At 47.3% G+C, this 23,663-nt stretch overlaps 1 protein-coding gene across 1 annotated transcript in view; it reads left to right on the top strand.

Annotated features, from left to right (window-relative positions):
- The window catches only part of SCTR (secretin receptor), a 416,552-nt gene that overhangs the window by 75,746 nt on the left and 317,143 nt on the right, over nt 1–23,663 (top strand). The window contains exon 2 of the mRNA XM_085647486.1: nt 13,131–13,251. Coding sequence (XP_085503612.1) covers nt 13,131–13,251 — 121 coding nt within the window. The remainder of the gene's footprint in view (nt 1–13,130; nt 13,252–23,663) is intronic.

Genomic DNA, 23,663 nt, shown 5'->3' with positions numbered 1-23,663 from the left:
AGTGGTATAGAGTGTAGTGGTGTTGAGTGCAGTTGGATAGAGATAGAGTGGTGTACAGTAGAGTAAATTGCAGTGGTGTAGAGTGGTGCAGAATAGAGTGGCGTAGAAGGCAATGGAAAAGAATGCAGTGGTAAAGAGTAAAGTTGTGCAGAGTGCAGTGACATGAAATAGAGTGTTTCAGAGTAGAGTGGCATAGAGTGCAGTAGCATAGAATACATTGGCATAGAGGTCAGTGGTATAGAGTAGAGTGGTGCAGTGGAGTGATGTTGAGTGCAGTATGAAAGAGTGGAGTGGTGTAGAGAGCAGTGGCGTAAAATGCAGTGGCATAGAGTGGTGCAGAGTTGAGTGGCATAGAGTAGAATGGCGTAGAGTGCACTAGAAGCAATTAATGGACGGAATGCTGGACAATGCAAACATTCACCCCCAGTCACAAGGATCTGGGTGTAATCCATCATTCTTTTGCTCACCACACTACCCCAGTTTGGACCCAGCCATATGCAAATCAGTCTTGACCCTGTTCCTTATGGGAACAGTCCAGCATGAACTGCCAAGCCAGGCCCTTCCTGGACCGGAAACAAGCATCCTGGAACCGGTTTCAGGGCATCACTCTTCATCAGCCAGGCTAGCTTGAATCCAGTGGTGTAGTGAGCACGGGACCCATGTCTGGGCATACCCTTCCCACTTAGGGCGACATATGCAATAGAAACAATTGATGGACGGAATGCTGGCAATGCAAACATTCACCCTCAGTCACAAGGAACTGGGTTTAATCCATCATTATTTTGCTCACCACACCATCCCAGTTTGGAACCAGCCATATGCAAATCAGTCTTAACCCTGGACTGGTATGGGAACAGTCCAGCCCGGACTGCCAAGCCAGATCCTCCCTGGACCGGAAACAAGCATGCATCCTGGGACCGGTTTCAGGGGATCACCCTTCATCAGCCAGGTTAGCTTGAATCCAGTGGTCTAGTGAGCACGGGATCCACGTCTGGGCATACCCTTCCCACTTGGGGCGACATATGCAAAAGAAAAAATTGATGGACGGAATGCTGGACAATGAAAACATTCACCCCCAGTCACAAGGATCTGGGTTTAATCCATCATTCTTTTGCTCACCACCACCACCCCAGTTTGGACCCAGCCATATGCAAATCAGTCTTGACCCTGATCCTTCTGGGAACAGTCCAGCCCGAACTGCCAAGCAAGGTCCTCCCTGGACCGGAAACAAGCATCCTGGAACCGGTTTCAGGATATCGCCCTTCATCAGCCAGGCTAGCTTGCATCCAGTGGTGAAGTGAGCACGGGACCCATGTCTGGGCATACCCTTCCCACCTAGGGCTACATATGCAAAAGAAACAGTTGATAAACGGAAAGCTGAACAATGCAAACATTCACCCCTAGTCACAAGGATCTGGGTTTAATCCATTATTCTTTTTCTCACCACACCACCCTAGTTTGGACCCTACCATATGCAAATCAGTCTTAACCCTGGACTGTAAAGGGAACAGTCCAGCCCGGACTGCCAAGCCAGATCCTCCCTCGACCGGAAAGAAGCATCCTGGGTCCGGTTTCAGGGGATCACCCTTCATCAGCCAGGCTAGCTTGAATCCAGTGGTCTAGTGAGCACAGGATCCACGTCTGGGCATACCCTTCCCACTTAGGGCGACATATGCAAAAGAAACAATTGATGGACAGAATGCTGGACAATGCAAACATTCACCCCCAGTCACAAGGATCTGGGTTTAATCCATTATTGTTTTTCTCACCACACCACCCTAGTTTGGACCCTACCATATGTAAATCAGCCTTGACCCTGTTCCTTATGGGAACAGTCCAGCCCAAACTGCCAAGCCCGGTCCTCCCCGGACCAGAAACAAGCATTGTTGGACCAGTTTCAGGGCATCACCCTTCATCAGCCAGGCTAGCTTGAATCCAGTGGTGTAGTGAGCACGGGACCCATGTCTGGGTATACCCTTCCCACCTAGGGCTACATATGCAAAAGAAACAATTGATGGAGGGAATGCTGAGCAATGCAAACATTCACCCCCAGTCCCAAGGATCTGGGTTTAATCCATCATTCGTTTGCTCACCACACCATCCCAGTTCAAACTCGGCCATATGCGAATCACTTGTGACCCTGTTGTTTAGGGGAACAGTCCAGCCCGAACTGCCAAGCCAGGTCGTCCCTGGACCGGAAACAAGCATCATGGAACCGGTTTCAGGGCATCACCCTTCATCAGCCAGGCTAACTTGAATCCAGTGGTGTAGTGAGCACAGGACCCATGTCTGGGCATACACTTCCCTCTTAGGGCGACATATGCAATAGAAACAATTAATGGATGGAAAGCTGGCAATGCAAACATTCACCCTTAGTCACAAGGAACTGGGTTTAATCCATCATTATTTTGCTCACCACACCATCCCAGTTTGGACCCAGCCATATGCAAATCAGTCTTAACCCGAACAGTCCAGCCCGGACTGCCAAGCCAGATCCTCCCTGGACCGGAAACAAGCATCCTGGGACCGGTTTCAGGGGATCACCCTTCATCAGCCAGGCTAGTTTGAATCCAGTGGTCTAGTGAGCACGGGATCCACGTCTGGGCATACCCTTCCCACTTGGGGTGACATATGCAAAAGAAACAATTGATGGACGGAATGCTGGACAATGCAAACATTCACCCCCAGTCACAAGGATCTGGGTTTAATCCATCATTCTTTTGCTCACTACACCACCCTAGTTTGGACCCTACCATATGTAAATCAGTCTTGACCCTGTTCCTTTTGGGAACAGTCCAGCCCAAACGGCCAAGCCAGGTCCTCCCTGGACCAGAAACAAGCATCATTGGACCGGTTTCAAGGCATCACCCTTCATCAGCCAGGCTAGCTTGATTCCAGGGTGTAGTGAGCATGGGACCCACGTGTGGGCATACCCTTCCCACTTAGGGCGACATATGCAAAATAAACAATTGATGGATGGAATGGTGGACAATGCAAACATTCACCCCCAATCACAAGGATCTGGGTTTAATCCATCATTCTTTTGCTCACTACACCATCCCAGTTCAAACTCAGCCATATGCGAATCAGTCATGACCCTGTTGCTTAGGGGAACAGTCCAGCCCGAACTGCCAAGCCAGGTCCTCCCTGGACTGGAAACAAGCATCCTGGGACCGGTTTCAGGGGATCACCCTTCATCAGCCAGGCTAGTTTGAATCCAGTGGTCTAGTGAGCACGGGATCCACGTCTGGGCATACCCTTCCCACTTGGGGTGACATATGCAAAAGAAACAATTGATGGACGGAATGCTGGACAATGCAAACATTCACCCCCAGTCACAAGGATCTGGGTTTAATCCATCATTATTTTGCTCACCACCCTAGTTTGGACCCTAGCATATGTAAATCAGTCTTGACCCTGTTCCTTATGGGAACAGTCCAGCCCAAACGGCCAAGCCAGGTCCTCCCTGGACCAGAAACAAGCATCATTGGACCGGTTTCAGGGCATCACCCTTCATCAGCCAGGCTAGCTTGATTCCAGGGTGTAGTGAGCATGGGACCCAGATGTGGGCATACCCTTCCCACTTAGGGCGACATATGCAAAATAAACAATTGATGGATGGAATGGTGGACAATGCAAACATTCACCCCCAATCACAAGGATCTGGGTTTAATCCATCATTCTTTTGCTCACTACACCACCCCAGTTTGGACCTAGCAATATGCTAATCAGTCTTGACCCTGTTCCTTATGGGAGCAGTCCAGCCCGAACTGCCAAGCCAGGTCCTCCCTGGACCGGAAACAAGCATCCTGGGACTGGTTTCAGGGCATCACCCTTCATCAGCCAGGCTAGCTTGGATCCAGTGGTGTAGTGAGCCCGAGATCCACGTCTGGGCATACCCTTCTGACTTAGGGCGACATATGCAAAAGAAACAATTGAGGGACGAAATGCTGGACAATGTGAACATTCACCCCCAGTCACAAGCCAACTCGCGCGGAGAAACTTCTCTGTACCGACCATTGACACCTGCTTTCCTCCGACCGACAACGCATCGGACGACGAATGGGTGGCGGTGGTGCTACGGAAGTCATTCATTCTGAAATCCAACAACATCGTAATACAGCGGACAGACCGCTTAGTCAGCTGCGGTTCATACAACGCCTATGCGACCACGGTGATCGGAATACCAAACTCTTAATCAGGCCCTATGTATGGTTTAGGGGGCGTGCAAACTTCTTAATACCACAGCAAAGTTTCAGTCAGTCATGACTATTGGGCTACCATTAAATTTCCGGTTTTCCCTCGTTTCCTACATTTAGGCTCTGGCGTTTCCTTGCTGGTGCTGAAAATGCAGTTTTCTTCACAGTTAACTTAAAAACCATTTCCCTCAAGAGGGACTGGTTTTTGGTGATCTATGTTTCTCACAACTTAAAAGAGGTGCATAAAATCTTGATTTTCATGTGAAATTCGGGTGTTGAGATTTTCGTGTCCCAGGGGTAGTAATCCTAATATTCAAGAGAATTAAAGCACATCTGTGAAAGGAAGGCATTGCAATTTTGCCTCCCCTAGTGTGGATTTCCACATTAGGATGTCTGTTCCATTTCAGGGTGACTTTTTCTGTTCATGATTGACCCTGTTTGATTCTTCACGTCTCCCAAGCCAGGCTATCAGCATCTCCCCCTCATCTCCCATCTTGTATAGTTTGTGCTGTGTCGCTAAGTGTCTGGTCTTAGCTGCCTATTTCACTAGGTTTCTATACTCTTGCTGCCTTATGTCTAGGGTGTTTCTGGCCGTCTAGTTGTCAATATTCACAATGTTAGTCTCCCTGTCTAGTATGTCTTTCTCCAACTCTTCCAACGGCGCCCTCTTATCTTTTTTGTGGCCCATCGTAAGTGAGCGTACCTGTCCTTTGATTACGTTTTAAGTGCTTCCCAGAGAGCCTGTGGGGACTTGACCGACCCTTAGTTTTCTTCTAAATAGAATTTCATGGTCTATATTTAACCCGTTCTAACGTGCAGGATTTTCAAATAGCAGGGGTTTAGAGAAATCGTTTTTTGAAATGGTGGTGCACCCAGTACATAGCAGGCCCATATTGGGGAGTGGTCAGAGATTCCCCGTGCCGGATGTCGCACCTCCCTAAACTTAGGCACCCGGTCGGCCAGTGTTAGTATTTAGTCTATTCATGACAGGTTATTATGAGCAAATAATAACACAATATAGAACCCTTGGGTCTAAACTAGAACCAAAACAAGAAAACCTTTCCCTCTGGCTGCAGACTACGGCGCCCGGAGTACCGACTACGAGAGCGGTGCCCCCTCCTTGAGCTGCATGCCAAGTTAAGGTGAGGCTTATTTCCCCAACATACAGTACCACCAGTGAATCTTCAGTGAAGAGAAAGATCACTGGTTTTGTATTCCTCTTCACTGTTTTTCTATTGATTTAACCATTTGTTCATGATTATCGATTATCACATCACACAAATACTGTGAATAATTATCATATTAAGCAGCAGCACTCGTTGGGCCTGACGAACGCCACAACACCTCTTTTGAGGGTCAACAGGCTGAAACATGTAGACCCCCTTTTTTCATCACTAACTTCCAGGTATATGTTACCCCTGCCAGTGCCCTGTTTTTAATCCTGGCCCCAGGACATGCTAATAAATGTACATTACGTATCTGGTAGCCAGTTTTAATATATTTATTTTTTCACAATTCCTTTTTGCGCTGTGCTGCGCATCTCACCTAACTTAGTTTGCTATATATCACTGTTGGATATAGTATATCCTAAACTAGAATAAAAACATCCCTGAGCTCCTCCCTCTCATAGAGGGGGTTCTAGCCTGTAGTGGGACTAGGCTTTCCATTACCAGGAGAATCCCAATGATGAAGCATGCCACCTTTGGTGGGTGGTGGATTCCGTCCTAATAAAGGGATACCCCAAGGGACGTTATAGGCTTTCTTTGGACAGTTTTTCTTGTTTTGGTTGTAGTTTAAACCCGACGGTTCTATATTGTGTTATTATTAGAAGACTGGGAAGCTAACCCCGGCAGGTCTTAAAACATTCTCCTCAGACCGCCTCCTCCCTTCTGTGTGTACAGGTTATTATGAGGGCCAGAATAGAATGTGTATTGCAGCATTTGTGGATTAAGGTCTTGCCAAATGCCAGTGAGTACAAAGGCCATCAGACAGCCTGACAAATCAGAGCGTGTGTGTGGGGGGCACCTAGGGGGAAAGCGATCTTTCTGATCGCACAATGTCATATTCAGATCTCCTCCTATCAATTGATCTCTGTTTGGTAAGTCCAGTATTAGCTTGCTCAATCTGGTAGGGCTATTTTATGGATCGCTGATGGGATGTAGGCCGACAGGATGTTAATTGATCTTCCCTCCCATGTGACTGTTATTGCTGCACATCTGCCCTGCGCATCTGTCCAGGTCTGTTCCACAATGAAGTAGAAGTGCTTACATAAGAGTATCCCCATCCGTCTGGACCCCGAGGTAAGCCCTGCATGTGCGATTAGTTTGTATCACCATCTGTCTAAGGGCTTGCAAGTGTTACCCACCAGATGTTTTTCGTGTAAGAGGATGACATCCGGTGTATGACATTTTATGAACTAAAGTACTATCCCCCTCTTTAGTTTGTCTCCTAGTCCATTGACATTCCAGGAGAGCAGTTGGAGCGACGTCTCTGTAGTACTGTCAATCATGGATGGGTCGGTGAAGCCAGTCTCCCTCCTCCCTGGCTAATGGAACACAGTATGGGTGGAGGCTAAGTCGAGTCTCCCTATTACTGTCTCATCTCGATCGTACTTGCTGTCCAGGGATGCTAATGATTCTCTGTCTTGTGTGCTGTGTCAATACTGCAAAGTAAGAACTGTCTCCGTTCCCTACTCCTCTGCTGACGGAAACATAACTAAAACTTCCCCCTTTAACTTGGTAAACCCCAACCCTCTCACTGCCTCCCTGCATGATGGTTTGTGAACTACCTGCATCCGCAGCATTGCAGAGTGCCTGTCACCCCCAACTGAAGTTTAGGGGACTGTAACTCTGCCAAACCTCTCCTTCCACCCTGTATTCATACCAGCCAAACCCCCCCCACTTCGTGTTCATACCAAGTTCTAGTATGGTATCGTTCTCTTGCACACTTATCAGTACTTCCTCCTCATGGCATCCAGTGTCTCATAGTAACTGAGTTCTCAAATAATCAGTAGTCTTCCTCGGACTACATTCTGGCAGTGTCTTACCGAGCCGGGCAGTCATGCCCTTGGTTCCCCTAAGGTGAGGTAGCCTGTCTTGGCCACCTCCATGTTCGAGCACATATGTTCATCTGGCTGTGCCCTTATTCGTGTCAGAACTCTGTCAAACACTGAATATACATATCATACAGAGGCTGCACAACTGAGAAGAATGACATACATCAAATGTACCGATACAAGATTCAGGAAGTAGGCTCTGGCATCATGCTTATTAGCAGGTCAACCATTTTTCTACTATCATTGACCGACTTGGTTCGTCTGTTTAGCAGTATTTAAACATCTAACCCATTTATAAAGGAACTCAAGGTACCAGGCTTGTGTATCTTTAAACCCCATTTAATACAGTTCTGGGGTCAGCTTGTGAATAGAGGCTTACGTTTGGCCCATTACAGCTCTTTTTTTGATCAGATTCCAGTTCATATTGGAGATTGTTCGCTTATCTAGAACCATGGTTATTTAGTGTTCCTTTTTGCTTAAATTATTACTCAGTTAAATCATCATGAACGGACACCTGATGAAGGCTTAGCCGAAACACGTTGTGTGAAGAAAATCATCGTCATTAGGGTTCTGTCTTGTTCTATGTACATATATACTTTTGGTCATGTTACATGTCAGATTATGTATATCATTCTGTGTATTATTTAAATAATATAGTTATTTTAGAAATTATCATTGTCCATGTATCAAATAAGAGTTACTAGGAATATTTATTGATTCATAATAACTACTACAAACAAAAAAATGTATTAAAAAATATATATTTTGTCTATAAAACTTGTTAGCTTCTTTTTTACCTATATACATATTTTCATTTATACACCACTGGGATATTATCTAGAGTTAACATATAATTTTCTGCACACTCCTTTTTATTATCCTTGCCCTCCTTTTTACCCTTACATCTGGCTGTGCCGCGCATTTGCCCATATTAGTCCTCAGCCGTTACCTCTTCGACTGGGTTGGCTTCTCCGGTGCTGGGGTCAGCATATTTCTGTGGCTTCCATGCTATCCTTGCTCGTCTCTCTGAAGGGCTGGAGCCTCAAACTCTCCACCACCCATCCAGCCAACCCCACGTTTCCTCAAGGCTGGAGAAAAACCAGGTCTTTCCCTCTGCTTCTAACCTCAGCTTAGCCAGGAATAGCATGGCATAGTTACGTTCTTTTTCTCTGAGGGCTTTCCTAACATCAATAAACCTGTGCCTCTGTTTTTGCACTTTCATGGTGGCCTGGAAAAAATGTGATAGTACTGTTGTCATACTGAACAGGCGGGGCACTATGGGTGGTCTGCAGTATAACATCTCTGTCCCGGAAGTTGAGGACTTGGGCCAGGATCGGTCTTGGGGGGGGGGGGGCTTTGGTCTTCCTCCCAGTACTCGATGTGCTCTTTCAATAGAGAAATAGTTTGAGGGACCTCAAGGCTGTAAATGCTTTAAAACTAGTTCTTCCACATAAAGATCCTCTGCGGGCCCCTCTGCTCGCTTGGGAACTCCAAAGATCCGTACATTCTTTCGTCTTGATCTGCCTTCACAGTCACCTAATTTGGCTTCAAGTGTTTTGCTCGTGGCTTGCAGATCATTGACTTGTTTCTTGAGGGTGGTTGTATCAGCCTTCAGACTGTGTATTGTATCTTCCCCATCCTTGGCTCTTGCATCCATTTTATGCAGGTCGGCTCTGATTAGGGAGATTTTGGTCATTACTGAGTCCATTCGCGTTTCCAGAAAAGTGCGTACATTGTTAATAGCTGCCATGATATAATGTAGGATGAGGTCCTCTTGTTCCGTCATTGGTTGTGTAAGAGATTGAGGTGGCTCTGGAGGGCCCTCTGATACTTCTTGGCCTTTCTGCCATGTGTAAATTTGTCCAGTTTGGTTTGGTGCGAGACGCGCCCTCCCTTTCCGCCTGTCTTAGTGTGTCTTCTATGGTGGGCTGACTAAGCAAAGGGGACAGCGTTGGTAGTCCACCAGGGTATTCACCGCTACCTGCCCCGGGGCAGAACATCCTTTGTAGCCTGTCAGTTTTCCCCCGATGCGATTCCTCCCCCTCCAATCCTTATTGTCTCCATAGAGGCACCACTTTTGTTGCTATCGCTAGGGCCGTTTGTTTTAGCTCTGAGTTGCTCGCATCAGTGCTTGTGTGTCCACCGAGGAACCGCAGTGTTCTGCCAGCACTCTGCGCCGGTCTGCAGGGCCGCTCCATGGTATAGAGTCTACTGGTTAGTGCTGTCGGCTACATGTGTATGAAGCATGCGAGCTCAGGCAGTGTCTCTTAGTCCATGCCCTTCACCCCCGAGGATCATCTCCTTATCGTCCAGGGTGAGCTGCCGCCCTATCAACCTTCAGGGCACTCAATCCGGTGTGACTTTCCCTAGAGCTGGCTTATTTGTCGGTGATCTTCAGCAGTCCACAACGGGTGCAAGAGGCCCACTGCACTCTCTTTCACTTGCCTTCTGTCTCTCGCTGGCCCAGCCGGCTCTTAATTCCTGGGCCTCGCGCGGATCGTCGCTCCCCTTGGCGCATTTGTATTGTGGGTGTTTCCTGACTCTCACTTCACAGTCCTGCTTGCTTTGGTGCCTGGGAGTGTTTGGCCCAGTTCTATACCGTCTCCAGCAGGCTGGTCTGTCAGCGATGTCAGACCAGACTGCACCAGCACCGCTCTTACGGGCGCATAGTAGACCCTCACCTGCTGCTTATTAGATGGCCGCTCCGGTGGTCTACATTGTGTTTGTAGGCTGTGCTGTGTGTCCTCATATGCACTGTATCGCACCCGCTCACCCACTCAAGCTGCGCCAGTGCAGCACCACTCTGCTTTCCCAGCGGTTGGAGGCTGGGGGATGAGCCCTTTCCTTTCCCAGGTCTTCTCCTTCAGGCCCTCCCCTTCTGCTGCTCTTTCCGGTCGATCGCCGCGTCTCCACCACTCTCGCCAGGTCACTCGCCCTTCCTCGCTTTGCCGGCAGTGATAGTAATGTCAGTGGCTATATCTCGCCTGTCATGAACGTTGTGTTTTTTCGCGCTCACCTCTGCGGGCGCACGTACAACTTTACTGCCTGACTTCACCTCGCGGTTAGGCCCTGCTTTGAACCTAGCCTTTCCTGTGCCCATACGTTCCATAGCATCTTTATTTGAGCCCCGTAGTAATCACTAGGCATTTTTTATTGTGAATGCGGCACCATTCAAACGGATTATAGGACGGATGGGACAGGGTGTTGGTTGCAGGTGGAGGGAGCCTAGTAAGTGAGCGGCCATCTTCCTCGGCTGCTGGCCATGCCCCCCCCCCCAGACCACGTTTGATTCTGTTAGTTTTTATACTATCGGTTCTTCGGTTCTTTCTGTCCACCTAATCATGTTCTCATTCTTGGGAGCACATTTTAGTGACGCCAAAATGTATCAGCCAAAGTTGTAAAATGGTCTACTTCAGATTTACTATTCAACAAGATCCCCAAATTCTTCCTGCATTTGTCAAATCTGAAGGGTTGAACAGTATTCGTAATATCACGGATTTGCTCTGGTCTAGACCATTATGCTCCACTGACAGGTCTCCCAGAAAGCAGTAATTCTTCATTCAAAGTCGGGCACCATACAGCTGTTTTCCCTATTTCTGTGTAGTGAGGTTATGGCCAAACAACTCCATCCCTGGTCCCTAATCACCTACTCCTTGTTTAAGTTGACACCTTCTTCAAGATGTTCGACCTGAAATGCATTTGCCGTAATGCTCTAAGCAACATAAAACACGCTTTTCTGCAAGGAACGCCTTTGCTCATGGGTCCCAACATTCAGCTGTGCCTCTAAGATCAGTAGCTTCCTGCTGGTTGAGTTGTACTTATCCCATGATCTCACACATTTAAACATTTCAAAGAAGAGTTTGATACAATCCTTTTATGGAATTATTTAGGAAATCTTGTCCTGATGGCAATTTTAATCTCAAATTAGATGATTTCCAGACAGGCTGCTTAGCTTTACCTAATGAGCTATTATGTCATTATGATGGTTGTCCAATTGATTGCGTGCTAAGTAGAAATATCTTGGTATTACCTTACTGTGCAGAATAGACACAATGAAAAGCGTTGGAAAGGGTCTTTATTGTTTATGTTGGGAAAATCCAATCCAGCCCAATTACATATGGGATAAAGAACCCCCTACCACACATTATAAGAATATTGCAAGTCAATGTCGCATTCCAGGACATATAGAGACACAAGGTCGTAGGACAAGTGTCTTTATAAGGTCCTGTAACTCTGAGTTGACTTGCAGTATCTCTGTAACCTACTGTAGTGGGTACTTTATCCCTTATAATACCATGTATACTTGGTTAACACTTTAAAAATACCATGAGAACAGGCCGAGCAGGGCTCCTTGTTTCAGAGCCAGCAGCGCGCTCCTCCGTTTCCAGAGATGGCTGTTCCCTCAGTGCTGAGAAGAAGCCGGGCCCTGTTTTCACTCCCTGGTGGGAACGAGGGACTGGTGCATTGCTTAGGAAGTGCTTCTTCCCTTGTCTCAGTCTCTGCTAGGCTGGTGAAGTCATGTGTACCGTCATTCTCTACTTTCCTACAAAACCACCCCAAATCCAACACACGCATCATTAAAAAGGCCCATTTCAAGCGACTTCTGATTTTTTTCATTATTACAAATGTGTTCTGACGTCAGAACGTGCCTGTAATAAGGAAGCAGAGCTGTTCTCTTTATGAAGAAAAGATGTTTCAGTATCCTTAATATTACAGAAGTTTTATAGGATATTTTATTCTTTTTGATAATGTGCACTTTATACCAGCATGTGTTTTGTTCTGGGTTGGCAAATAAACCAGTAATAGTGTTGCCTTGATAAATACATTTCTGTTAATTTACCTAAATGTATTGTTTAGTCACTGTGTATGGCACGTGTATATCTAGAATCGTTACCCTTGTCCACATACCAACATAAAACCAAGTAGGCCCTATTCTTAAAAACATGGAAAAGTGCTGGCAGAAATGTACTTTTGTCAGTAGGCACCAATGTCTTTATGAATCTGGATGTTGTACACATTTAACCCTAGAAAATGTTGTATTTACTGAAGCCCATTTGAGTGACATGCTCTCTGTCAAATGTTTATGCTGACAAAACCACTGAAGACAAGTCAGAGGGTATTGAAAGTACAGGGGAGAGGATATTACTTACCGGCTAGAGGGATCCACCTCGAAGCTGGGGAACCGGGTTCGAGTCTCGGCGTCGGCTCAACATCCTGTGATTCTGGGCAAATCACTTATTCTGCCTAACAAAAATTAATGTAAGGCAACTGGTGCTCATGTAAAGCGCTCTGATACCTTCGGGTCTAATTTTCACTGTATAACACTCCAAAAAAGAAACAGTTTGCTGAGACTAAATAACATGTATTATCATGATGTTTGCCTGATATATAAATTCAGTATGCAAAAATAAAATGTCTATAATCACCATAAATCGAGTACCAACCCACCTGTTATTTACAGTGCTATAGGTTTAGTGTACATGTACATAGAAGCTATGCGTGTAATGAAGAAACATGTAGGTGACAAATTGAAAAAAAAATCCATTGAATTCTATATATTTTGAATGAGATGCACCTCTGACCCCTCCACAATGAATGAATAAGAGCTATGGACTGGCTGTTTATTATCACACAATTACACAGTGAGTCAACCAATGCAAATACAAAAGGAATCAAGCTGATAAAACATATAATTACCTTTTTCTTATATTTTGTTAGAATAACATACGATTTTTTCCATATTAATTTATATTATGCCTATCCAAGGTTCAGTGTTGGTACGTGCTATTGTAAAAAATTTTGAAATGCAGCTTATTTATGTTTGTGCAACGTGTAAAAGCCGGAAAGTGAACATTTTTGTTTTATTAACGTTTTAGATTGGAGCAGGTCAAATGGATTGTAGTTTACTAGATGTCATGAGGCAAGAAAAGGAACAATGTTTCGAGCTTCTGGCGGAAGAAAAACGAAACTTATCTAAAGATCAACGGCTGATGGAAGGTAAACTGGTGTTTTATCAGTAACAATTTCGTGGTGTTAATGGACATGCACTTATGAATGACTCACAAAGCACAGTACCTCGTTAAATTACACAGAGTTCATTCGGTAACTAATAGAAACATTTCCTGGTTGTTTCAGGCAAGGTGGGACGAAAGTACGGATGTAAAATGACAATTCGGAGCATGTAGCTTTGTAAGACATTTTGATGTAGTAGCCGTATGGGCAGATTTTTGCCTGTTGTTTTGTTTTGTCATGGTTTTTGCAAAACGTTATTGTTCAGTAAGCTGCAGGAACCTCATTAATTTTTGTAAAAAAAAAATGGCTAAAGCCAAAAGTGTTTTTCTTGCCAAAGAAAAAAACACATTACCACAACCACGGTACACCCAGCACTGAAGGGAACTATTTTGTGTATGGATGCGTTCCTTGTGAAAGGGCAGCATGCCATAACTCATAGTGAAATCAGTCAATGGCTGAAGTGGGCTAACATTGCCCCTTGATGCACCCTGAAGTGGTTGGAAGAAAAATGTGAATGACAGAAAGAGAGACTAATGGATGAAGTGTGACTGAAAACCCCAATAAGTAACAATGTTATACATACTTTTAGTAAAACCAAAAGGTCTTGGCTAGCACAGCCTTAAAAAGGACATTTATCTGGCACTGGCTACTAGCCTCGCTTTTGTGAAAGAAGGCAAGAAACGAGGAAAGAAAGGAAGGCAGGAAAGAAAAAAAGGAAGGCAGGCAGACAAAAAAGACAGGAAGGCAGACCAAAAAGGAAGGAAGAAGGGCAAAAAAGGCAGGGAGGAAGGGAGGCAAAAAGGAAAGGAAGGACAAAAGAAGAGCTGGAGGTAAGAAGGCAAAAAGAAAAAAGAAGAAAAAATGCAAGTAAGAAAGAAACAGAAGGCAAAAAAGATAAAAGAAAGGAAGAGGGCAAAAAAGAAAGAAAGAAGTAAGGAAAGAAAATCAAAAAAGAAAGAAGGGAAGAATAAAGCAAAAAAAAGGCAAGAAAGAAAGAAGGAAAACAAATATAATATAAATAGGGCTCCCAGTTTTATGGCATTTATTTTTGGGCCATTTCCGTCTATATTTATTCATAATTATTTTTTGGGCATTTCATCTGTATTTATCCATATTTATTTTGTGTTTTTTTGTATATATGAAATTGTAAAACTGTACATTTCCGTATCTATTTAACTGATAGACGCACACTCATACTATGATGTCTGTCGTTTTTTAGCTATTTAAGCTGCCAACTATTACATAACAGTACATCCACTGGTAAATACTAGCATTTTACCATAAATGTATATTGACATATTCTGCCATTTAAAGAAATTTCATCCTGTTTTTTAATTTCCCATGCTGTCCATCTGCTCAGCTGCTGGCCTATAATTCATGAAAGACTGCACGGAGAATCACTTAAAAGAAGTTCAATTTTCTGTATTTATCCACATTTAAAAAATAAATGCAGACAGAAAACACATTATTTTCTATCTGTATTTATCTGTAAAAATCTGTAAAAACAGAAAACTGGGAGCCTTAAATATAAAAGAATTAAAGAAAGACGGCAAGAACAAAGAACAAATTAAAGACAACTAAAAGAAGGAGAGAAAAAGGAAAGGAGGCAAAAAAGGAAAGAAGGCAAGAAATGAAGATGTAAAAAAGGAAAGAAAAAGGCAAAAAGCAAAAAAGAAACAGAGGAAGGATGGAAAGAAATAAGGCAAGAAGGAATAAAGGAAGAAAGAAAGAAGAAAGGAAAGGATGAAAGAAGGCAAAAGAGAAAGAAGGAAAAAGAAATAAAGAAGGAAAAATGAAGGAAAAAAGAAGTAAGGTAGAAAGAAGAAATTATAGAAAAATGGAAGGAAGGAAACAAAGAAGGAAAGGAAAAAATAAAAAGGGCAATAAATAAATAAACAAGGCATAAAAGAAAGAAGGAAAGAAAACAAAAAAGAAAGTGGGAAAGAGGAAACAAAAGACGGCAGAAAAGAAAGAAGGGAGAAAAGAAAGGAAGAAAGACAAAAAGAAAGAAGGAAAGAAAGAAAGCAAAAAAGAAAGAAGGGAAGAAAAAAGTGAAGAAGGGAAGAAAGAAAGAAGGAAAACATAACGAACAAAAGAATGAAAGAAAGCAAGCAAACGAGAAAGAAAGAAGGCAAAAATGAAGATCAAAGAAAAGAAGGCAAAAAGTAGGAAAGAGAGGAGGAGCCTAGCGCGCATCCAAGATGGTCGCGTGAGCACAGGGCTCCCCGGACCCTCGCTGCTCCTCGGAATTTATCCTGAGATTATCCTGATATAGTTTACGGAATCTGGAAGATGAAGGCTGGCTGAACACGGATCTCCTTTCAGAAATCGAATCGGACCTGGGAATCCTGATTTATCGTGGTCTGAACTTTTGGGACCCACCCGACGGCGGTGCCCGGTGCGAGGGCGAACTGTGGAGCCGGGGCGTAATTGAACAACAGCGGCTACAGCGCTGTGCCAGTGGCCGCTCCATCACTTTCGGTTTCACTTTTGGACTTTAAAGGGGCTGGACGGCGGAATCGCTTGGTGTGGCTGGGTGTTTCCTAGGCCTCTGCGTGAGGCCTTTGTCTCCGCCTGCTACTAGTGTGCCCATTGCCTTTTGTCCCCTCACACCGCTATATTGCGGACTCTGGTGAGGCGCCCGTCTGCGGTGCCGGTGCCCATTCGACCCTTGATCGACGGTCCCCTTCGGTGAGCGTGGCCCAAATGGGGGGCAAGGGGGGCCCCGAGGGGCGTAAGACTAAAGCTTCCCTCCGCGGGGGACCAGTCCAGGCGAACAACATGGACCGCTACACTCATGGCAGAGGGTCCCCTGGAGCGGCCGGCGCCCCCCCAGATGCCGCCGGCGGTGGCACGTCCGTCTCTCCGGAGCTGTCCCTGCAGGACATCATGGGCGCCATTGATGGCATCAGGGAGACCATCGCCACGCAGTACGAGGCCTTGGCCCGTAAAATCGACACGGTGGCAATCGATGTCACATTAATTCGAGCGGATCTCTCTAAAACCAACGTGAGGGTTCAAGCGCTCGATGTGCGGACTTCCACCCTTGGTGCGGATGTGTTGGACCTGCAGACCACTCTTGGCGACATCAAGATGGCCAACGATCAGATGGCCCGGCGGCTGGAGGACTTCGAGGGACGAGCCCGACGCAATAACATCCGTGTCATAGGCGTACCGGAGTCCTCCGACAACCGCCCGGTTGACCTCCTGGTTGAGGAACTCATCCTCCAACAGCTGGCCCCCGCTGGCCTAAGTAAGTTCTTTGCCGTGGAGCGGGCCCATCGAGTTCCGGGCGGTCGACCGCGGCCGGGGGCCCCCCCGAGGCCTATTGTAGCCAAACTTTTCCACTATAGAGACCGAGATGCGATTCTGCAGGCCTCACGGGTCCACGGCCCGGTTCGTCATGAGAACTTGTCAATTAACTTTTATCCGGACTTCACCCAACTTGTCCAGAAACAGCGGATGGGTTTCCAGGGGGTGAAGCGTCGTCTCCGTGACCTGGGCCTTAAGTACTCTATGCTTTATCCCGCAAAACTTCGAGTGGAACACGAGGGTCGGACTGCCTTTTTTGACTCTCCCGTGACTGTGAGTGACTGGCTGGACTCGCTGCCGGACAGGGGTGACCGGCCTGGGCCCTCTGCCGGTACCGAAGGTGACGGGTCCCCTTTGGAGTGACTTTTGGTCCTTGACTTTGCCATTTTGCACTGTTCGGCTGGGTTTTACTTCTTTTGTTCATTTTGTCTCACTATGACCTGTGTGGGGGGCGGGCGGGGACGGGTCCCTTTTCTCCTCCGGGGTCTTTTCGTAGAATGGGGTTAGTAGGGCGACAGGCACACTGCAAGTTGGGGGCGTTTTTTGGACCGCAGGGGTGCAGGGTGGGGGGAGTTGGATGTGGGGGGGGGGTTGGGGGGTGGGAGGAGTTGTTTTGATGTGTGTTTTTTATTTTCAGGGCGAGGTATTGATTTTTGTCCAGTTTCGGGGGCTGTGCTACTGGCTGGGGGACCTTTGATCTACTGGAGGGGATGGGGGGGGACGGGTTGAGGTTGATGTCATGGAACGTCAATGGGTTGGGGGACCGTATCAAGCGGGGTGTTGTGCTGCAGTATTTGCGTCGTCTGGCTCCTGATGTGGTGTTTTTACAGGAGACGCATCTGGTTGGTAATGTTTGTCATGCAATGAACAGGGGGGGATACCGCCTCGTGGCTCATTCTGGTTTCACCACAGGTTCTAGAGGGGTGGGCATTCTCCTGCGATCCTCACTTCCGTTAGAGATCACCAGGGTAGTCTCGGATGATAGAGGGCGCTATGTGGGTCTGACTGGGAGGTGGGAGGGGCAGTCCCTTTCCTTGGTCTCAGTTTACGTCCCCCCGGGCCTCCAGAACTCCACCTTTTCGGACTTGGGTCGAATGCTGCTTGAACTTCCCGACAGTCTTTTGCTTATGGGCGGGGACTTCAATTCGGTGCTTTCGGGTGACCTGGATCGTCACCCGCCCAGGGCCCTCCCCGCTGCCCAGGCATGGCTCGGCGGACTATTGGAGACCTTCGGTCTGGTAGATAGTTGGAGATTGATGCATCCGACACAATGTCAGTACACCTTTCACTCTGGGGCGCATGGGAGTCTTTCCAGATTAGACTATTTCCTTATGCCCGCGGCCCAGACTGCTCGAATTCGAGAGGTCAGGCACCTGGCGCGGGGTATCTCTGATCATTCCCCGCTGTGGCTGCTCTTTGACACCGGGTCGCGGTCTGCAGGGCGGATCGCTCCCATTAACCCTTGGTACCTGTGAGACCCTACGACTCGCGACAGCTTGGTCAAGTCGATTGACCAATACTTCCTTGAAAACGAGGGGTCGGTGTCGTCCGCAATGTCCCTGTGGGAAGCCTTTAAAACCGTGCTCCGCGGACACGCCCTCGCCCAGATAGTGGTGGCTAAGAAGATCAAGAGTGAGGCAGTGGTGAAGCTGGAGACTGACATCTCGGGGCTGGAGTCGGCCTTGGAGGCGGGTGTCACTCCGGACGGGCTCCATGCCCTCAGCTTGAAGCAGTAAGAATACAGGTCTCTTGTTACTGATGCTGCCAAGACTATGTATAGGGAGCAGCAGGGTAGATTGTATGACGCCGGGGACAAGGCGGGTAAATTGATTGCTTGGCTGGACAAGAAGGAGAGAGTGAATCGTGTGGTCCCGGAGCTTCGGGCCTCGGATGGAGCGTGTGTGACTGAGCCTGGTGAGATTGTGGAGTGTTTCGCTGACCACCTCCGGGCCGTGTACTCCCCGGTGACGGATAGGGATGAGGAAGACTCTCGCCTTCTGCTGCGGGATATTGCTTTGCCCGGCCTGTCCGTCGAGGACCGTGAACAGCTGGACACCCCCTTGTCTGTTGACGAGATTGCCACTGCGATTCGGTCCCTTCGCTCTGGCAAGGCTATGGGTCCCAACGGCCTGCCTATTGAGTTGTATAAGTTGCGCCCGGATAAAATCGCGCCTTTCCTCCGTCGTATGTTCCAGGAGTCCCTCGAGACGGGTTCCCTTCCCGCCGACCAGCGTCTGGCTACTATAGTCGTGATCCCCAAGGAAGGTAAGCCACGAGACCGCTGTGCCTCCTACAGGCCTATTTCTCTATTAAACGCCGAGCCTAAGATACTGGCTAAAGTCCTCGCCAATCGTTTGCTGAGCGTTATCTGTGATCTGATCCATCCTGATCAATGCGGCTTCATCCCTCATCGTAACACCGCTCTTAACCTGCGGCGTCTCCACGGCGCCCTCGCTAGGGCGGAGTACCTCTCCGAACCAGCCGTACTGGTTTCTTTGGATGCCACGATGGCCTTTGATACCATCGAGTGGCCATTCCTCTGGGCTGTCTTGACCAAATTCGGCTTTGGGGAGGGATTTCTTGGCTGGGTGAAGCTTCTTTACACTGGACCAATGGCTCAGGTGGTTGTCAATGGGCGGGTCTCTCGGCCTTTCGCTCTCGGTAGGGGTACGAGGCAGGGGTGCCCGTTGTCCCCTCTGCTCTTTGCTCTCGCCTTGGAACCGCTCGCTGCCTGGCTCCGCTGGGAGCCCTCGATTAGAGGGATCCGGTGGGCCCCGGGCTTCGAGGATCGGGTCTCGTTGTACGCGGATGATATTCTTTTGTATCTCACCTCGCCGCGACAGTCGCTTAATGTTCTCTTTGATGTTCTTACTTCCTTTGGGAGAAATTCGGGTTTGACGATTAACTGGTCTAAATCCTGTGTCTATCCTATCTCTGGTGGCCCTCCTCTCTTGCCGCCTCGGCTTCCGATCCAACTATCTCTGTCCGGCTTTAAATACCTGGGGGTGTACGTCTCGTTGGACCCGGCGGTTCGCTACGAGCAGAACCTCCTGCTTCCACTTCGGCGTTTGAGGGAGGATACGGCTCGGTGGTGTAAGCTGCCCTTGTCCCCGCTTGGTCGCGCAGCGCTGTTTAAAATGATGTCCCTTCCCAGATTCCTTTATGCACTTCAGAACTCCTTCGACGTCATTCCGGTGGCCTACTTTCGGGAGGTGGAGAGCCTGCAGAGGAGACTGGTATGGGACGGGCGGGCGCGTATCGCTCTGGCAAAGCTTACTCTCCCCTGGTACGACGGGGGCATCGCGCTTCCCGACATTAGAAGGTACTATTGGGCCTCACAGCTATCGGCCATTAACCATGCCACGTATGCGCCTGGCTTGAACCCGGCGTATGAGATGGATAAATTCCTTCTTCCCGGCGGTAACTATAATAGGGCGCTTTACTCCCGCTCGGCTGGAAGGACCCTTACGGGCCCTACTAAGATTGCGGTAAGGATCTGGAAGGCGGCTAATGTAGCCATGGGCTGGAGTGAGCGCTTAACATGTGCCACTCCTTTATTTGCCTCCGACCGACTGGGAAGCCTCTGGAAAACGAAAGGTTTTGAGCGTTGGGACACGATCGGTATTAGCAGAGTGGGAGACCTATGGATTAAGGGCGCGGTTAAAACCTTCGCGGCGCTCCAGAGTGAATACGAGCTTACTGAAAGGGAGTTCTTCCGTTACGCCCAGGTTCGGCATGCCCTGCTCTCGGTCTTTGGGGTAGGGACCAAGGTCCCGGCTTCTTCGCCCCTCGAGGACCGCATACTCGATGGTCACGTGCCTGACAGCACTATCTCCCTAATTTATAAAAAACTTATTAATAATCGGGCTGACCTCTTGGTGCGTCTTCGGGAGGCATGGACGGGAGATGGGGTGGAGCTGGACGACGAGGACTGGCAGTCCGCACTGTCGTCCCCTAAGGAGGTGGCCATCCCGGCCCGCCTCCGTCTGGTCCAGCTTAAGATTCTCCACCGGGTTTACGTGACGGGTCCCCGTTTGGTTTCGATGGGATTTTCTGACGACGGGCTCTGTAAGCGGGGCTGTGGGCTTAGTGCCACCTTTCTCCACATCCTTTGGGAGTGCCGCGAGGTGGCGGAATACTGGCGCCAGGTGCATGTGGTAATGGGACAAGTCACCGGGGTCGCTCTGTTGCCGGAGGTGCGTCGCTGTGTTCTGAATGTGTGGGAGCCCAATGATTATAACGCGGCCCAGACTCGGTGGGCGGCCCTGGGGAACATGATTGCCAAGAGAGATATAGCGCAGCTTTGGGGTTCCCAGCGGCCGCCCACCGTGTCTGTATGGAAGGAGAACATGGACTGGTGCATGTTCAGGGAGAAGACTGTGTATGTGGCTCGTGGTAAACCGGGGGCATGGGGTAGAATCTGGGGGCAATGGAATCAGTATCGGGGAAATATCTGTGCTCCCCCCCTGGTGGACACTTCCGAGGTTGCCTTGTCCCCCTGACCCTTGATGGTTCCTTGCGTATTTGGAATATCCGAGTGTAGACCTGGCTCTCCCGTGACCCCCCCTGACCTCTTAGTCCTCCTTTCCCTTGACCGCCATCTGGTGGTCGGATGTAGGGTCCCCCTGCTGTAGTCTGACGCCCACTTCATGTCACTACGCCTCGCCTTTTGTTTTTAGTTGTTATTTATGGTAAACGTATGTATCCTGATTCCCTTAGGAGTATCTGGAGCTTCTGTACTGGGCTGGGGACCATGGGTCGGTTGATGACTTTAACACTGTGTGATCCTTTTTGATTCTTGCGGCCGGCCCTGGTGGTTGTAGGCCCATGCTTGTATCCTTTTTTCTGTTCAATAAAAAACTTTAAAAAAAAAAAAAGTAGGAAAGAAAAAGGTCACAAAGGCAGAAAAGAAAGAAAGAAGTGAGGAAGGTAAACATTTGAATTAAAGAAAGAAGACAACAAAAAAGTAGGAAGTACAGAATGCCAAAAAGTAAGAAGGAAAGAAAGTGGAAAAAGTAAAGAAGGCAAGAAATAAAGATGCTAAAAAGTAAAAGTAAGAAGGAAAGAAAAAAGAATGAAGCAAAAAAAAGAAAGAAAGGCAAGAAATAGGGATAGAAGGAAAAACAGAAAGGAAGAAAAAATGAAAGTAGGCAACAAAGAAAGAAGGAAAGAAAGAAAACAAGAAGTCAAGAAAGAAAGAAAGAAGGCAAGAGAGAAAGAATGAAAGTAGGGTCGAAAGAAAGAAAGATAGAAATAAAGAAATAAGGAAAGAAGGAAAAAAGAAGAAAAGGGAAAAGAAGGCAAGAAGAATGAAGGAAAGAAGAAAGCAAACAAGGAAAGAAAGCAAGAGGAACAAAAAAGGAAAGAAGGAAAAAGACAAAATGGAAGGAAAAAATGATAGAAAGAAGGAAAGAAGATAGTAAGAAGGAAGGAAAGAAGATTCACATTATAAAACATTGCATACTAAAACCCAAATTACGCCCCACCTTTGTTTAAATAAAAACTGTTACAAATGGTTTTCTTTCTGGGCAAAGTTCATCAAATAACCATTGGTGAAATAGAGTCTAGGAACACAATTGGGGACCTTATTCACGAAAGGCCTCCGCATTCGTGGCAAATGCCGTGCAGTCGTGGGGGAATAATAATTCTAATAGCAGAAATTCCACCCTGAGAGTGGAGACGTCCCCATGACTGCGGGGCCTCCACCACGAGTGCTCAGGCCCTGTGTGAATCAGGTCCATGGTGTGCTGTGAAATAGCAACAGTCCACTTCAAAAAGAATTTACAGCAGCATTGAAATGAGACTGGAACTGATAAAGCTGGAATGTGCCCTGTGCTCACTTCAAATGCATCCTACTATCACGTCAGGTAACACTGGCACTAAAGGGTACTTTCACCTGTGCTCCTTGTAAAAGAGAAATCGTCAGTCACTCAAAGTGACGTTAACCAGAGACTAAAGTAGACTGATCCATTGTCCCATGTGGTATGCTGCAGTGGGTGGAAGCAAAATTGGAATGACACAGTAGACCAATAGGTGAAGCGAGGTGCCTGTTAGCTATTTTATGAAAGTACACTTATACATATTATTTTAGTAAAATCAAAAGGTCTGGGCTAACGCCCGATCCAAGAATGCCTGGCCTATTTCCACCCACTCACACCGACTTCTAAGCCCCTCCTCCAGAAGCTGTACTCCCTGGTTTCCAGTGCTGCTCTGATAGGCTCTTAGAGAGCCCAAACAGAGCAGTGTGGAATTCCTTTATGACATAGCAACAGTGGGTATCAGCTAATGTCAACAGCGTTTGCCATGCACAGCAGTAAGTTACTAGATTTGAATCCAGTTCTTCTGCTAATGGTACTCTATCAGAGCCATATATAACAATAGTACTACTCATATACTATAAAATGCTATCACTAACGTATGTGCCGAGGTTTCCACATCCGCCTTTCCTGTCTTTTATGTGGAGATAGCTCTGCCCCGTCTGCAGAGATCTCTGCACACAAATGCAATATTTTTGTAGTAAATGTGTGTCAGGGTAAGGGGGTGCAAGGTGGGGGGAAGTGTAGAGGGGCTAAAACACGGGAGAGGCTTAGGGAGGAGTAATGAGTCTTTAGGGGGCTAAGGAGGGGATTTGGGAGGGACATGTACCTACCCACAAAGGGAAAACATATTCCTTTTCACAAACTGCACTTCTAAAGTTACTATCACCTAAAAGGACACACAACAGTAGTATTTGGTACTCCAGCTAAGACATGGAGTAAATCCAGCACCACACATGGCGAACCACTGGTACTGGAACAGCCTCCTATGGAATATATTCGGGACAGGGACTTAAAATAGAACCCCATAGGAAATAATATCGAAATAAATTAATGTATTATTTTTTTATATATATATATATATTATTTACAGTTTGTGCTCCTTCTGTCTCCCCATGCCCAAGGCAGAGGATCGCCAGTGCCAGCGGAGCGCACCGGACCAATTGCTTTGATTTTCTCCAATAATAAGGTGTTCACACAGAGGATTGCACACCAGCAGTTGGTTTATTTTCAGTAACCCGTTTTGCCTGCACATCAAGCTTGCTGTGC

Source organism: Triturus cristatus, chromosome 3_2, assembly GCF_964204655.1.
Source record: "Triturus cristatus chromosome 3_2, aTriCri1.1, whole genome shotgun sequence".
In the NCBI taxonomy this organism is placed as follows: Eukaryota; Metazoa; Chordata; class Amphibia; order Caudata; family Salamandridae; genus Triturus; species Triturus cristatus.
This window is presented reverse-complemented; position numbering and strand designations above follow the sequence as displayed.